The sequence below is a fragment of the Sebastes umbrosus genome, chromosome 8 (genome assembly GCF_015220745.1).
Source record: "Sebastes umbrosus isolate fSebUmb1 chromosome 8, fSebUmb1.pri, whole genome shotgun sequence".
Classification (NCBI taxonomy): Eukaryota; Metazoa; Chordata; class Actinopteri; order Perciformes; family Sebastidae; genus Sebastes; species Sebastes umbrosus.
Window position 1 is genome coordinate 18,101,135 of NC_051276.1, and position 16,339 is coordinate 18,117,473.

The 16,339-nt window shown below is 40.3% G+C and overlaps 1 protein-coding gene across 2 annotated transcripts in view; it reads left to right on the top strand.

The window, feature by feature from the left end:
• Positions 1–1,539: 1,539 nt before the first annotated feature.
• Positions 1,540–16,339, top strand: part of rasa1a (RAS p21 protein activator (GTPase activating protein) 1a) — a 37,073-nt gene continuing 22,273 nt past the window's right edge. The window contains exon 1 of one of the 2 annotated variants that reach the window (XM_037777449.1): positions 1,540–2,837. In XM_037777449.1, coding sequence (XP_037633377.1) covers positions 2,245–2,837 — 593 coding nt within the window. In that variant the 5' untranslated portion in view covers positions 1,540–2,244. Of the gene's footprint in view, positions 2,838–10,650; positions 10,991–16,339 lie in introns of those variants that run through there. The other variant, XM_037777450.1, reaches the window with a different exon arrangement.

Below are 16,339 nucleotides of genomic sequence, written 5' to 3' on the forward strand. Positions count from 1 at the left end.
TTTACGCCTTTACTGTTTGTACTGTTATTTGTTGACAGACAATGTCATTATGATACAGAAATGAAAAAGACTGTTTTACAGCACTACATAGCACAAAGGAAAGAAAAATACAAAATTAGAAATGTAACCTATTTGCTATTTTATAGAAAACTGGTTGATCGAATGCTTCACACACCCCCCTTTATTAGTGAATGTCAAGATTCACCTTAATTCAGGACACATTTACAAAACAAAAGTCTATGTTTTTAAAATATTCTTGACATATTAGGACACCTGGTTCAACCATTGCATGTAATTACAATGAACTAATGCCTATAGATGTTGGATATGATGGACAGACTATTCAATAGAGAACCAGTATAATACATTTCGATCAACATGACATAAGCAAGATAGATAGATAGATAGATAGATAGTAACTTTATTGATCCCGAGGGAAATTCAAGTTTCCAGCATCACAGTTCCATAGTACAAAACATGTTATTAAAAAGGCAGTAAAAAAGTTAGTAGTGCAAAGTACAAAGTACAAAAAAATATACCAGATATTAAAATACAAGGAGATGAAGAAAAACTGTTAAAACTGAATATAGTGCAGGGTAACAGCTGTGATACACGACTATTAAAAAAAGTGAATATAGTGCAGAAGAGACTGTTAAAACTGATTATAGTGCAGGAATTGATAATGTAGGGAACAGCAGCATTTGCAATGTGTTCAAAGTAATAATGCAAAATTGCTTTTATGATGTGCACACGTGACTGATGATGGATGTTGAACAAGAGAGAGAAAAGCTGTGTAGTCCCATTTCTCAGAGCACTGATTGAAGATGTCATGGATTGAAACCGGTGCCTCATGTGCATGCGCGCACACTACACACTGCAGAATAGTTAGTTTAGCTCTGAGAATATCTAGTGAATGTACAGTGGACTTTTGTGCAGAAATAAATGCTGCAGCTCCTCCAGACCAACAGAGGTTTTCCGTGTCTTGTGAAGTGACGGGGCTCCGCAGCGAGAAACGTATCGTCTCTGACCGGATGTCGGTGTCTCCCTTCCACCGCGGTCGGAGACGATAACGTTTCTCTTCCTGCTTCAGCCCCAGAGGCTGAAGCAGGAAAAGCCAACACTAGGATCAGCAGTGATTCATGAAGAGACCTCCGTCTGGTCAGCTAACATTACTGCCAAGCAGGTGAAATATAGAGTGATATTGTGGTTTTAGCTGACGTGTGTCGCCTCACTGTTTTGAGCGATGCTCGTTCATGTCTATGTAGAGCGAGCACGAGCGCGAGCCCGACGCTGACTTTCGTTGATTTAACGGCCACAGGTGTCGCTGTTAACAAGTAATTCTGAAAGTTACAAACAGTCCCTTTAATCCTGCTTTATAATAAAAAAAACATGAAAATCTCACTTTTTTTATAATATGGGATCTTTAAAATAAGAATGCAAAATTGCACGTGACTATAGATGATGTTGAAAACAAGAGAGAAAAAGCTGTAGTCACATTTCTCAGAGAGCACTGATTGAAGATGTCATGGATTGAAACCTGGGGCTGCTCTGTGCTCACTTGGCTGTGTCTTGCTGGGTGACTTGTGGAGAGGAGAGGAGTGGGAGAGAGAGAAAGAGAGAGAGGGGAGAAAGAACAGCAGCAGCAGCAGCAGCAGCGGGGCAAGCCACCAGCCTCCAGCCTCCAGCACAGAAACACAGAAATAAAGGCGAACTCAGCTTGTAATCTTACACGCAATAATACTACTATATTGACGACATGATAGTTCGCACAGAGCCACCGTTCCGGGGATTTCGGCGATAAAGGCTGGACTCTTAACTCTGGAAACTCAAGAAGAAAACAACAACAACACTGGAGAGAGAAAGACAAAACAGTAACAATAAAACAACACAGGAGGGTGACACCAAAAACAACAGGACATATTGGTGAATTTAAACTCTATTTGCAACCTTTTAAATGTTAGTTTTCTGTGTGAACTTTAAACTCAGGAAAACAATGAAGACATAGCGAGAGAAAGAAACTCCATCAAGTGTCTCGCTAGCCGTTAGCTATCTGAAGCTAACGCTAAGCTAAGTTAGCTCGTCGGCTAACGTTAGCTGGCTCGAGCTAAGACGCGTTTTTCTTGGGAGAAACTTTTTGGTGTTGTTTTCTTAGAGCTCAAAAACGCTGAAGGAGTATTGTAAAGACAGAGGGGTAAGGGCTCTGGCTCTTCTGGACTTTATCCCCTCTATATATCCTCCTTTAATATGATGGCTACGGAGGTCAGCAGTGAGGAGACGGGCTCGGTCACCGGGGTGGCAGGCGGAGGAGGAGGAGGAGGCCCGGAGACGACGGCCCCTTTTCCTTACTATCCCAAGCCGAGCAGAGTGAGAGGAGTCGCTGATTTGGGAGCACCACTAGCACCAGCTCTCCGCCAAAACTCAAACACCTTTCCGGACCCACTTCCCGACATGAGTGTGATTTATGGTGGTGGTGGTGGTGGTGGTGGTGGGGATTTGACTGGACCAGGGCTTTCCGCAACAACAACAGGGAGTGGCGGTGGAGGTGGAGGAGGTGGTGTTGGTGGACATGCAGTTTTACAAGGATCCAGCTCCAGCTCAGGGACTGTGTGCTGCTCTCCCACATCGGAGGGTCCAGCTAGTCGGGTTTCACCCACATCATCAACAACAACAGGCCCGGACGGAGCCAGTGACTTACTACCCTCACTGCCACCACCTCCTCCTCCGCCTCCAGGCTCTCTGGTGCCCGGTGGCACTATGGATGAAAGCGACCTGCAGGATGGACCTGAGTACGAGGAAGAAGAGGTGATGTTCCCTCTCTCTGCACCTCCATCAAACCAGTAAGTATACAACCAGTAACCAAAAAAAACTTGTTCATTGATACCTATAAATGAACATTTTCAAGCATCCTGTACTTTTGTTCACTTCCTTCCTGCTCTCAAAAAGGATACACTTGTGAATTTGACATTTAGTGTTGACTCCTGCAGGTTCAATAGTAATGTGTGCTTCTCACAGCTTATCGTCAGTTCAGTTCAGACAACTATATAATTATCCCCAAGGGGGCAATTCATTTGTAGCATTCCCAGTCCATACATAAACTCGGGAAAAAAAAGTTTGGAAACTTGTGTTTGGTGGATTATTTCTCTGTTGTTACAATGCTAATTGGCATTGTATTTTACATGGTTGGAAAGCCTGTTTATTTACCTTCACAATGATGTCCAACTTGTAAGGATCATGCATTTGTGGGATGAGCAGCACAGCTGATTATGCATACCAATACCAACAGGAGAATACACTGTTTACCATTGGCAGAGATATTTTGGCAAATTTTTCTTGGGTGCTACGCACATAATCAGCTGTGCTGCTCAACCCACAAATGCATGATCCTTACAAGTTGGACATCATTGTGAAGGTAAGTAAACAGGCTTTCCAACCATGTAAAATACAATGCTAATTAGCATTGTAACAACAGAGAAATAATCCACCAAACACAAGTTTCCAAACTTTCCCCCCCCAGTTTACATACATACATTTCATCCATATATATATACATACATACATACATACATACATACATACATACATACATACAAACATACATACATTGTGGTGTTCCCCCTCTCTGCACCTCCATCAAACCAGTAAGTATACACACCAGTATAAAAAAACTTGTTCATTGAGATCAAATCGTTACTCCAAGTCCTTTATCCCTTCTGCTGTGAAGCTGCTGAACACAGACCATACCTATTTTAAATAACTGTTATTTAGAGGAACTTTAAAATATGTTGTTCTTATATATTGTTTCTTTGTTTTGGCTTTTATTGCCAAAATCCTATGTATTTATATGGTTCTTATTGTAACTTTTCCCTACCAACTGCCCCATGCCTTTAATATGTTTCCTTTGGTTTAACTAATTATTGGTTGTATGTATGGATGTATGGACTGGGAATGCTACAAATGAATTGTCTTCATGTCCAAATTGTAAATGGATTAAATATAAATCTACAGAGCAAATGGCTTAGACTTAAGGTCAATAGTTCTTATGTATCGTTTCTTTGTTTTGGGCTTTTATTGCCATAATCCTATGTATTTATGTGGTTCTTATTGTAACTCGTCCCTCCAACTGCCCCATGCCTTTAATATGTTTCCTTTGACTTAACTAATTATTGGTTGTCTGTTGTATGTATGTATGTATGTATGGACTGGGAATGTTACAAATGAATTGCCCCCCTTGGGGATAAATAATATTGTCTGAACTGAACTGATGATAGCTGTGAGAAGCACACATTTACTATTGAACATTTTCAAGCATCCTGTACTTTTTGTTCACTTCCTTCCTGTTCTCAAAAGGATACACGTCTGAATTTGACATATAGGGTTGATTCCTGCAGGTTCAATAGTAAATGTGTGCTTCTCACAGCTATCATCAGTTCAGTTCAGACAACTTTATTTATCCCCAATGGGGCAATTCATTTGTAGCATTCCCAGTCCATACATACATACATTTCATCCATACATATATACATACATTGTGGTGTTCCCCCTCTCTGCACCTCCATCAAACCAGTAAGTATACCACCAGTATAAAAAGAACTTGTTCATTGATTACATAGAAATCAACATTTTCAAACATCCTGTACTTTTGTTCATTTCCTTCCTGCTCTCAAAAGGATACACTTCTGAATTTGACATATAGTGTTGACTCCTGCAGGTTCAATAGTAAAATCTGTGCTTCTCACAGCTATCTTTATCTTTTATTCGGATCTCCATTAGCTGTGGCTGAAGCCCAGCTATTCTTCCTGGAGTCCACTTAAATCATTTTGAACTGTTAGGCTACATTTCAGTACATAATCACATTATAATCTTTACCAACAATGACTACAACATCAGAAGCGACAGCAACAAAACACAACAATATTCAAGACACAACCCAACACACAACACAGGACCTAGGTTCAAGTTAATACTATTCACAGAGTACAGAGGTAAATATGATTCATTAGTGGTTGGAGCATAGCATATTATGTAAAAATACAAAAACATTAAACCTTTTATGATTTGATGTTAGCTAAATATCAGCAGACACAGAGAGCTGTTCAGCCGGGAGATGTTTTTTTCAATAATATTTTAAATAGATTTTTTGCTACATCAGTTCAGTTCAGACAACTTTATTTATCCCCAAGGGGGGCAATTCATTTGTAGCGTTCCCAGTCCATACATACATCCATACATACAACAGACAACCAATAATTAGTTAAGTCAAAGGATACATATTAAAGGCATGGGGCAGTTGGAGGGACAAGTTACAATAATAACCATATAAATACATAGGATTATGGCAATAAAGGCCCTAAAAAAAAGAAACAATATATAACAACAACATATCTTAAAGTTCCTCTAAATAACAGTAATTTAAAATGGGTATGGTCTGTGTTCAGCAGCTTCACAGCAGAAGGGATAAAGGACTTGGAGTAACGATTTGTTCTCCTTAAGGGCACATTATAACGTCGGCCTGAAGGCATCAGAGAGAATTCAGCTGAAAGAATGTGATCTGGTTGGCTGATAATTTCTTTTGCTTTCTCAGCTATCATCAGTTGTGATCAGGGTCTAAAATTAAGTTTTTTCCTCACCTCCACTGTGGCAGGTCACTGAACATTTGTACATAGATTTGAGGAGACTAAAGATACAATACACTTAAAACAAAGTCTAACTCAGTCTTGTATCAACAAAAAAACTGTATACAAATGCCTATATCAGGTATAAAAGTTAAATGGGTTGATGCAGTTCCCTTAAATCGTACTGTTTTTGTTTAAGAATACAAGCATATCCACCTAGTATGGTGTTAATTGTGCATTGTAGAAATCGTCGGAGATTTCATAAGGGAAATAAATTGGCAAATTAGTTTTACCAAGAAGGACAAGTGAGAGGAAACAGGTAAAGTGAACTGGTTCGATGAAGAGTTGCAGGTGACAAGTGCTTACTTCAGTCTGAGAGAGGTCAGTGCATGTTATCTAGGTAAGCAACATCTTCATATGTGCCTTTCTTGTTGTGTCATGCCTGCATCATAGTGTCTGATCTCCTCACAGCTGTATTGAGTTCAGCTTGAGTCAAGATGCTGGGATCACCTGCATTTGGTATTCATGAAGGCACGAATCCTACACACCCAACTTTGCGAATACTGTATATTCTAAATTACTCAAATGCTCAAGTTTTGATTATTGATCAGCAACTACTCCTTCACATTTGTAATATAGAGTAAGTTAATCAATTGTTTTTTAGCTGACTTGTGATTGGTACAGTGTCGCACTGCAGCCCCATAAAACACTTGTTAGTATGTCATAGTAATAGCCTAATTATTTATATTGAAGTATTGTGCTCTATCATGCTACATGGGAAATAGAGATGGGTTTGAAGAAAAAATGTACAGTCCTCCAAATTAAGACATTATGGGTGAGAAGTGAGAAATATAATATTTTGTTTATGATTAATGTAAAACAAGCATAAAACATAGTATATATGAACCCTTTTTGATTGCAGCATGGAAAATGCCATTGTATTTTAGAATTGCATCTCTAATTATAGGCATTTTTATGAGTTTATCAGGCATGCACAAAAGCACATGTCCAAACGCGTGCGTGTGCTGGTGTTGTAATAACCTAAATACGGCCCTCCCATTTGTTACAGTCTCATTAGAGAACTGCTGAGCTTTGTCATTTCTGGCCCTCACACTGTAAGATATGGAAGTGACTGGGCCCGGAGTGTGGATTCAGCTCTTATTTTAGGAGCCACCCTATATCTCCCTGTCAGAATACAGAGGAAGAGGAAGGCCAGCATCTCACCAGTCTTGCTTGTACTAGTAATGAACAACCCTAACTGGAATTAGTTGAATCCAAGTTCTTAAATATAGTACTACTCTGGAAGTAGTAGTTTTGCCAGGGGAATACAGACCTCTTCATGTGTTTGCACTTGGATTCCAGTTTATCAACTTGCAGGGTTGCCAGTGAGGCAGCGGAACAGTTGTCACTTGTGCATGAATGGCATTGATTTTCTTTGGTCTTGCCTGTTTCACAATGAGAGTCTTGTAGTCAAATGTTTATCTGCCGCATTCACTAACACACATAACTTTACACGCTGGTGAGAGTCAAAATGAATCTCCTCACTCTACTCACTCTTGCCTACTCTGAGATGCCTTACTCAACCAAGTTGTGCAAGGCACATACGCTAACGCAAGACAAGCTTTTCTTCTATATTGGGTTTGTGGTTTTGGTAAATTGCTTGTAGTGGTCATGAATGCACCGGAAAGCTGGACCGCATTTCCTTTAAGTTTCTCATTATTATAAGCTTGTAACTGTTGTGTTTATCAAGATGAGGCTTACAAGGATGTAGATATGTAGAAGAATAGTGATGAAAAATTCTGCTCTTATGATGTACTACTATATTCTTTCTTTTGAAGGCTTAATTTTTGTAATTTACAACTAGTTTACTTTTATTATCAGAGAATTGGAACCAGCGAACGTCTGGTTAAAAAAACACTGAGGTCAAATGCCGACTGTATGTACAGTACATGTATGTGCTTATCATGAGAACACCTGCCATTGGCTATAAAAGCAAGGCCAGAGCTAGGCATACAGCCTTCATTCATCCTCTTGTCTGCCATTGGTTGTTATAAGGTGCTGCCGTCGCCTTGTGATGATGACCCAGTTAATAGAGGGGTCTGTCCCTCCTTCAGAATGTGCCACTGATCCACTGTGATAGACGAGGCTGATATGTGGACCCTCTTCGAGGTTACTGTCTCATCCAGTGGTGCTGTCCTCCAGATGATGCCTGATCTAATATACAGGGATTCAGGCAAATGCGTCACGGTCATGGACATAGCTCAAGTTTTGGCCTGGAGGCAATAAACTGAAACTCATGGTCAAATTTATGGCATAAAAATCAACTTGTCTTGTGTCACATCATGTATGTGAACATTCAATCTACAGTATGTGTAATACAAGACATGCATACATTTTGTTTAGTCGTGATGTACTTTTTCTATCACTGTGCCTATAATAGCATATGCCAGTGGCAAATCTACCATTGGCAGCAATGGGTGTTACATTCACAGCTGACTACCCAGAATGAGTCTGAGTTTCTCCCTGTCCTTTCAGCTGTGTAGCTGGCTGTGTATGCCTCGTGTAATCAGGCTCCAAGACTGATGTTGTATTCCTTTGAGTTATGTTAGCAGCCTGAGAAGTGCATGTTTGGAAGAGTGATGGAGCAAAACTTCCACACCGGTGGAAGTGGTCCCTTCTGTGTGTTGCACAGTGATTGTGAAAGCTAAGCTTGGCACATTTGCAGAGTGCGGTAGAGGGAAATTGTTCATGAGAGTGAGAGAACGACAAACAGCAGTCACATTCATTCACACCTCTGTACAACAGTGTGTCATTCATTCATAAACAATGGCTGCAGCAATACGATTTCACACTGATGATTGTTTAACGAAGAGGCAAAAGTGACGATGTCAGACAGCCCTAACAGTGTGTGTCCCTGCTGCATTAGAAACCCCCAGCCAAGTGCAGGAGCTTAAACAAACAGCACGTTGGGAAATGAGTCGCCGATTTTGAGTTTCCACGAAGATTAGCAGGGATTTTAAATCCTGAAGGGTTTCCCCAAGGAGGTGGTGGTAAGAGGAAGGAGAAAAAACAAAGGGAAAGAAAGGTTGGATTTGAAGATCAGCGGCTGTGTGAATGAGTTTAGCAGTTGGCTGTGGAAACATCTCTGTAACTGGAGTGTTAATTGAGTACCCGCACGACCTAATTGCCCTTTGTGTAGAGAGGCACAGACAGTGGAGTTGTGAAATGGTGCAAGGATCATGTCACATAGCTTAACAAGGTTATTCCCTGATGGAGATTGTTCACACTAGCCAAAATGTTACAGCACTTTTATAACAAAGCATGGACTTATTAATGGTATTGGATCAGTCATTACACAGTTTTGATGACTGGTTAGCCCAGCTTTTAGTTCTAAGCCTGTAATTTCCTTTTGTAAATTTGAAATTACTCCAATACTCTTAGCTGGAAAGTTACATACTGCAGTTTATATGGAACTGATTTTGCATCTTGTTGCACAACTGTGCCATCAGTCTTCCAGCTCTTATAGCAAAGGACGCACATGCTTAGGGTTGGTTTAGTAGAACCATTGATTGAAATACCAGTCCCACTTTTATTAGTATAAGCTCTTTGCTGTGCATTGATAAGGCAAAGCCTATGGTTTCCATGCATTTTCAATGCGTTACGCAACGTCCTGTCATGCCCTTCTAATACCCACACTGCCCTGCCTTTTCTCTCCTACATCCTGTTTTCAAGACTTCTGAGCCACTCATTGTGGCCTTAACAGGATCCTCAGAAGCATTTCAGTTGTGTTTGACAATACCCAGGATTTCTGATTTGAATGACTATTCACAATAACAACGTGTGCTTAATAATATGTTGGGTAACATAGAAAATGTTACAGTGCCAGGTTAATCTTAAGAATCATTGTACAACAGGCATGACTTCCGACACAACAAGTATAATAAAGGTGTTTCATTTGTGTTTCAAGAGCAGCCAAACAGAGCTAGTGTTGCACATTTCTGTTTTATTGAGATGCACTGTCTGTCTGGTGGATGTTTGTATAAGTTACTCCACATTCAGTTTGACAAAAAACGATGGCTTAAATACTACAGGAAGAGTATGTTCTTAACTGGACGGACGCCCCCGCTTGTGTAAATCAAAAGCACAGGGGTAATATTGTATGGGTAGATGACAGTGAAGCCTATTATCACTGACGTAATGATGTTATTTCAGGGAGGCTGATTCACAGCAGGAAAGCCGAGATGTCGGCTTTGGTCCCCGTGTTTCTGACTGGGCATTAAACTGATGACGGTTTGTTAGCATTCAGCCTGAGCAAGGCTGAAGATGCATGGATGGGCCTTTCCAATCTCTCCATCTGTACATTTTAAGTCTGCCCCTGTGTGCTGGCATTTTCCTGCCTTGACTGAGGTAACAAGCCGTGGCAGTCCATCATGTGCAAAGCAAAAGAAAAACAATTCACAGCTGCTGTCAGGCCTCCGCAGCTCCCCACCTTTTTCCATTGTGGAAACCTGAGCCCACAAATATGAGTAAATGGTTAAGGGATCACAATTTACATAATAGTTGTTTGGCTGGTTGGTTAGTGCATAAACCCGTACTGTGTTTACATTAAAAGCTCCGGCGTTTGTTCATTAACTGAAAGAATGCTTGGTGTGTGGCTGAAACCAGTTTGAAATTTTGAGGTCGAGTGAGGTTCATGTCATCATGTGTTTAATCTTTAAGCATGGTCGGAGCCAGGTGTATATAAAGTACTCTCTAAGGCCAGTGAAGGTCACAAGGTTGTGTTATCTGTTTCCACTGATGCGTGTCTGTGTATTTGAGTGTTTATGGGCAGCACATAAATGTGTATTCATACAATGAGATGCCACTCCCTACCCTTGCTGTCCCGCTGCTTCAAAAACCAATAGGCAGCTTGCTCATGATGCGTGGCTTTATGAGAGAGAAAGAGGGGAGGGAAGGAGAAAGAGAGAGTCAGAGCAGGATGAAGTGGGAGCAAAACGACAGGACTAGTTTGCCTCAGTTTCTGAAAGATCAACTTCGTCAGAAGAGCGTCTAAAGGATAGTGGAACCAGACATGGTCCTCCAATTTTCCTCAAATTAGTTAGCACAACTAAATGCATGTGGGGTGTGCATCTCCGTGTCCTCCTGTTCATCTCACCTCCATGGATGTTGCTCATTGACACAAGTGACGGGAGATGACTGTATCAGGGCGACAGCAGGGTCACATCATCATGCCTTGTACGGATTTAGAGCTACCTTTGCCCTGCTTTCCACGTCGGAGCTCACAGTTTTTGCCTGGCCAGCAGCCGTATCAGTGGAGTAAGTGCACCTTGTGAGACCACGGGACACAGGAGGGAGATGCAGCAGAGGGCGAACTCCGCGTAAGTGGGGCATCAAAAATTACCCCGCAACTCTAACCTCGCCTCCCCAACAATGGGCTGGTAGAAAGAGCTGACAACTTCTGCTTTGCTTATCAACTTTTTTTTAAATTTTATTTTAGGATTTAAATTTCATTGTAGTTGTTACAAAATATTGTTAAAAATGAAAATCAGTGTGTGTGCATGCAGTTTATTCATTTAATATTATCCAGGGGGCTTTCTTCTATATGTGAGATCTTTCAGCCATCTGTGATCACCTGACATTTCAGTTGTAATGTCACAGGAAATCTACGATAGATGTTTTTGTGTCCTTCATTTTTTGCTCAGAAAAGTGTTTACTGGATAGTCAAACACCTATAATATAATGGTATAATGTGCCTAATTTTTCTTATTACATATTTCAAAGACCTGACTCATGGAAGTCAGGAAAGGTCATATTACATATGTAACTACATGGTCTATTTAAAAATGTTAGTGCGGCGTTTACTGGGCATTACATTTGTGTGTAGGAAACATGTTGTACTCAGTGCCCTTATCGAAAGCCGGCAGCTCCGCTGAGTTGCATTGCTAATGTACAGTAATGCAATGTTTCATTCATTTTGATGCTGATACGGGCTGACAGTACATCTGTGGAGATGTTTGAGTACAGCTGCATCCATCAAGACGGAAGAAGATGAAGAAGAGAGACATGAGCCGGAGCGAAAGAGCTCACAAAAGAGCTTAATGAGAGACAGACAGACAGACTGACAGAGAGACGAGGTCCAACTCACTCAAGTCACAGCAATCTGTTTCTGTCCTGTTAGTCTTATTGCCCCTGAAGAGCCCCTGGCTCCAGCAAACAGAAAAAAAAACAGTTTGTCAGATTTGTCTAGCATGTAGTACCAACAACGCTGTACATAATGTGAATGGACACAAATAGTAGAATCTTTGCTTACCTGAAATCACCATTAAACTCAAATTTGATATTTACAGTACTGTAGTTTAAAGTGGCAGTATATTTTTGGCATCCTTGGGCAAAACTTCCATAATAACCTTTTAGCATATTGTAATTCAAGTGTTCTGAGTGAAAACTAGACTTCTGCACCTTCTCATAGCTCTGTTTTCAGGCTTTAAAAAATTTAGCCTGTGACTGGAGACTTTGACCAATCACAGATCATTTCAGAGCGAGAGCGTTCCTATTGGCTGTGCTCCGGTCATGTGACCGGAACTTGGCGTTCCTTCAACAGATTTCACAGTGGCTGCCGCGTCACAAACGTTCTCATTTTACAGCTAAACCGTACACTACAAGATGATTCTGAAAACATTTGAGGCGAGAAATAGGCATTAACATAATATTGATTCATATTTGATCAGCGCTGCCTAGTTTGACCGTTTGGTCGGAGTTTGCGAGTGATTGACAGCCTGCTCTCATAGACAGCAGATGGACAGCGGACCTCAGATCAGCTCTCACTGCTTGTTTTCCTCCGGTCTGTGAAATCTTGTAGATGCCATTAGGAGCATCGGAGGACACAGAGGCAGATGATTTTTTTCAGGTTACCTGTTTCATGTACTATTGTCAGGATATAGCGACTGTTTTATAAAAATAACTTTTTGTTAATCATATTTGCTTCAATCTCGCCTACTTCAGCTTTAATGCATAATGCACAACTACTTCAGTATCCATTAACCAAGGCTTATTAAATGGTTACGTCCTACCCAACATACTCTGGGTATCATTACTTTTTAAAAATAGTTACGCTTGAATGATTTTGGTCAGTAGATTATGCGGTGTCCTCATTTTGAGCACAAGAGTTTCCGAAGACTTGGTATCCTTTTCAAACCATAGCTTGTCATTGCTTAAATGTCTGAACTGTTTTTTAGCAAGGATTCCTCCGATGGGGAGTATACAACATGCTTATGCCGGTAGTGCTGTCTTCCAGTGCTGTCTTAGGCTTAGTCCAAACGTACACAGGTATTTTTGTATACTGTGTTTTTCTACCTTCGTTCTCAAAATTCCAGTCCACACAAGCATGGTTTTAAAGAAAAATCTCCGTCTAGACGAAAAACTCAAAAACACAATTAAACACTGTCAAGGCCAGCGGGCAGGTTGGGCAACACACAAACACACACACCAGTGATGGGGTCTGTATCGTGGGAGTGTTGCATTGGATGAGTAGCAGTGACCTCCGTAGCTCATTCTGATGCCTCTGTTCCTCAATATAGTGGAAGGGTAAGTGTACATTTATGTGTAAACATGTAAAAAGTCCCGTCAGCAAGGTCATTTGGCTACACCATCCGTTCATGGATGTATTTATGCCGCCGTTGTATGACATGTTGCCTCATTAGTGATGCCTCACAAAGGAGATAATGACGTACACTCTGACGTTACAAACCAAAAACTCTGTTTTCTCTGTCTACACGTCAACACTGAAAACGGATTTTCTGAAAATGTAGGTGAGGATGAAAGGCCAAAACACATAGAAAGAGCAAGGTTTACAAAAATAACCGTGTACGTGTGGACATGTCCTAAAACACCATAATAATGAGTTTGGTGCACCTTAATAACCCAAGCAATGTGAGCAGCGTATGCTATTCCTCGACTTTATTTATATTGACACATTTATATTGCTGTCTGTATTTAACAGCTGTTGCCTTTTTAATTAAAACATCAATACATGTTTGATGATATCACATACTGTATATTCTTTTTTGCAGTCACTGAAATTGCAGCGCAAATTAGGCTAGTTGTGTTCCATTTGATTTCTAAAATAAAACAGCGTGATTTAAAGGATTATAGAATTTAAAAAATATTTAAATAAATATTCATTCAAGTAAAGTATTTTACTTTATTAATTTGTGGGAATAGTGCTTCTCTCTTTCTGCAAAATATTTGCATTTGGTCATCTTTGTGCAGTTTCTCTCAGACACTTGTAGATTGATCCCTAATTTAAATATCTCTTATTCCAGTTGTAAGAACGAAACTACACTGTTCACTCTTGGTGCTTTCTGTGGCTTCATGGTTCCACAGGTTGTTCTTTCCAAATCAAACACTATAAAATGTGAGAAAACCACAGAAGACGGTCTACGTGAAACAAACAGTACGCCACTCCTGTCTTGTCAGAGCTCTTGTGATGCAATATTTTTAAGGCATCCAGCCTTAAAATATAGCCAGAAGGACTGTATACAATAAATCATGCTGCCATGCTTGCAGGGGCTTTAAGCCCTACATTTGGCATGTTGCCCAAGCTCACTAGGCTCGGGCATGTTCAATTTCAGCAGCGCGCAGTAATATTGTTCTTGACAGCATGACACAATTAGCTGAACTATGCATATAAGTAACTCGTATGCTCACAGGAACAGCTGAAAGGATGGCCTTTGGCGCTTGTCTCATAATGAAGTGACTAAATGGCTGTCTTGTCCGAAAGTGAGATTCAGGATGAGAGCATTGGAGTGGTGAGGGATGACATTGTCAGCGACTCCTCCTGCTCACTCCTCTCAGCAGTTTGAAACATATTTTGGTGTGGTGTCATTAACGGGTAGATGTGACTTGGTTAGTGTAGAAAACAGTCATTTTCCATGCATGTGAGTTGCCACGATTCTATGCATTAAGATCTGTGCGCACTTAATATATCAATTTGTATCAGTTAACCTGTTTTAGTTGACTGTGCGGGAACTGGAAGCAGAAAGATGAATGCCTTTTTATCTTGAGTTGAGCGTCCACAGAGGAGAGAACAAGGACATGTCCTGACATGACTGGGCATTCCTCAAGCTGATAGTAGCACTGTATCCTATCACTGCTGTCATGGCTCATGCTCATAGCCTGTTTATTCATAACACCCTTGCTGCCTAGTCTCTCACTCACTTCTCATGCCATCATGGGCAGTCTAATTTGAGAATTGATTATTATAGCTCATATATAAAACTGCAGTAAACTTGATCTAAATTGCCTTTGCCTTTTATAGGTGTGATGTACACTGCAAAGCATCTAAAATTTCACAAAATTTAAAATACTAAGGTGCAGACACCAGGACATTAGGGGTGTCCGTGTTAGATGTACAGTAAATTAAATCAACCAGGCTATGTAAATAATGCAGATTACCTGAAGGCACTGCACAACAACAAATCCACATGGCTGAGGTTACTATGGCGACGCATAAAACATAGCGTACAGAGGTGAAGTAAAAGAGGAATACCGTAGCTATTTAAATTTATGTTTTTGTGTGATGAACAACAGCCTAAAACAAAAAACAGCAATGCAGCCTCGCCCAGCGTGTAAGTCAGTACTGTACTCAAGGTTGGCGGTTCGATCCCCATTGACATCGAACCCCAAGTTGCTCCCCAGGTGCTTCACAGCAGCCCACTGCTCCTAAAATGCTTAGATTGGGTTAAATGCAGAGGTCAAATTTTATGTATGTGTGTGAAAAATAAAAAAAGTTATTAAAATTCACCTTAGAAACAAGACTGGCTTATGCAGTTTATGCACCTGCTTAACAAGGTCTGTATTTCACTCTGTGTATATTTGAGGTACAGAGTAGGAGCAGGATTCAGTAATTAAATGATGGCAACAAGCTGTTTATTGTTCATGTCTGCCTAAAGCCAGAGCTATAACAGTAAAATATGGTAGGTGACAAACAAATATATTATCTCTGCTGTTTAACATTTAATTTGTAAACTCGCCTGTTGCTGAGTTTGAGCACAAACTGAAGCTCCCTTGCATCCTGCACTAAAACAAAGCACTGTTTTGTATTGAGTCTTGGCTTCAATGCATAATGCAAACAAATATCCTTTTTCATCCACACTTGGGATAAGTTGCTTGATATTTCTATGGTGGAAAAAACAATACAAATGGAGAGTTTTCTTCTGTGATAGTCCCTGTATTGTTCAACAGTGTACAGAGGTCAGCATGGGCCCATTTTATCAACTGTACATAGTTAATTAATTACCTCTCAGTCATATAGCAAAGGCAACATTCAGGGAAGAACAGTATTCCATATTTGTAAATTTCAGCTCTGTGTCTTTGAAACATTTATGAACCAAGCATTTAAACTAAGGAAACAGCAGGTGAGCAAAACAGTTATGATGCATTTCAAGGAGCTGATTGTAAGGCTGCCGATACTATTAATGCTCGATATGTTTAATTTTAACTTTCCGTTACCTTCAACATGAAGTCAGTGGTTTGAATTGCAAGGGTGGAAGGCTATTTAATGACTTCCTGTCAGAAACCTTTTACATAGTCAGCCTATTTTTGATGAAGTAAGATAATAAGTATCATTCTAGTTTACTTGTTCATATTTTCTAATCTTAGTCCCAATTTTTATGAATCATTTATGTTAATGTCACCACCACATTTGACCCTAGTTTGATTATTTCTTG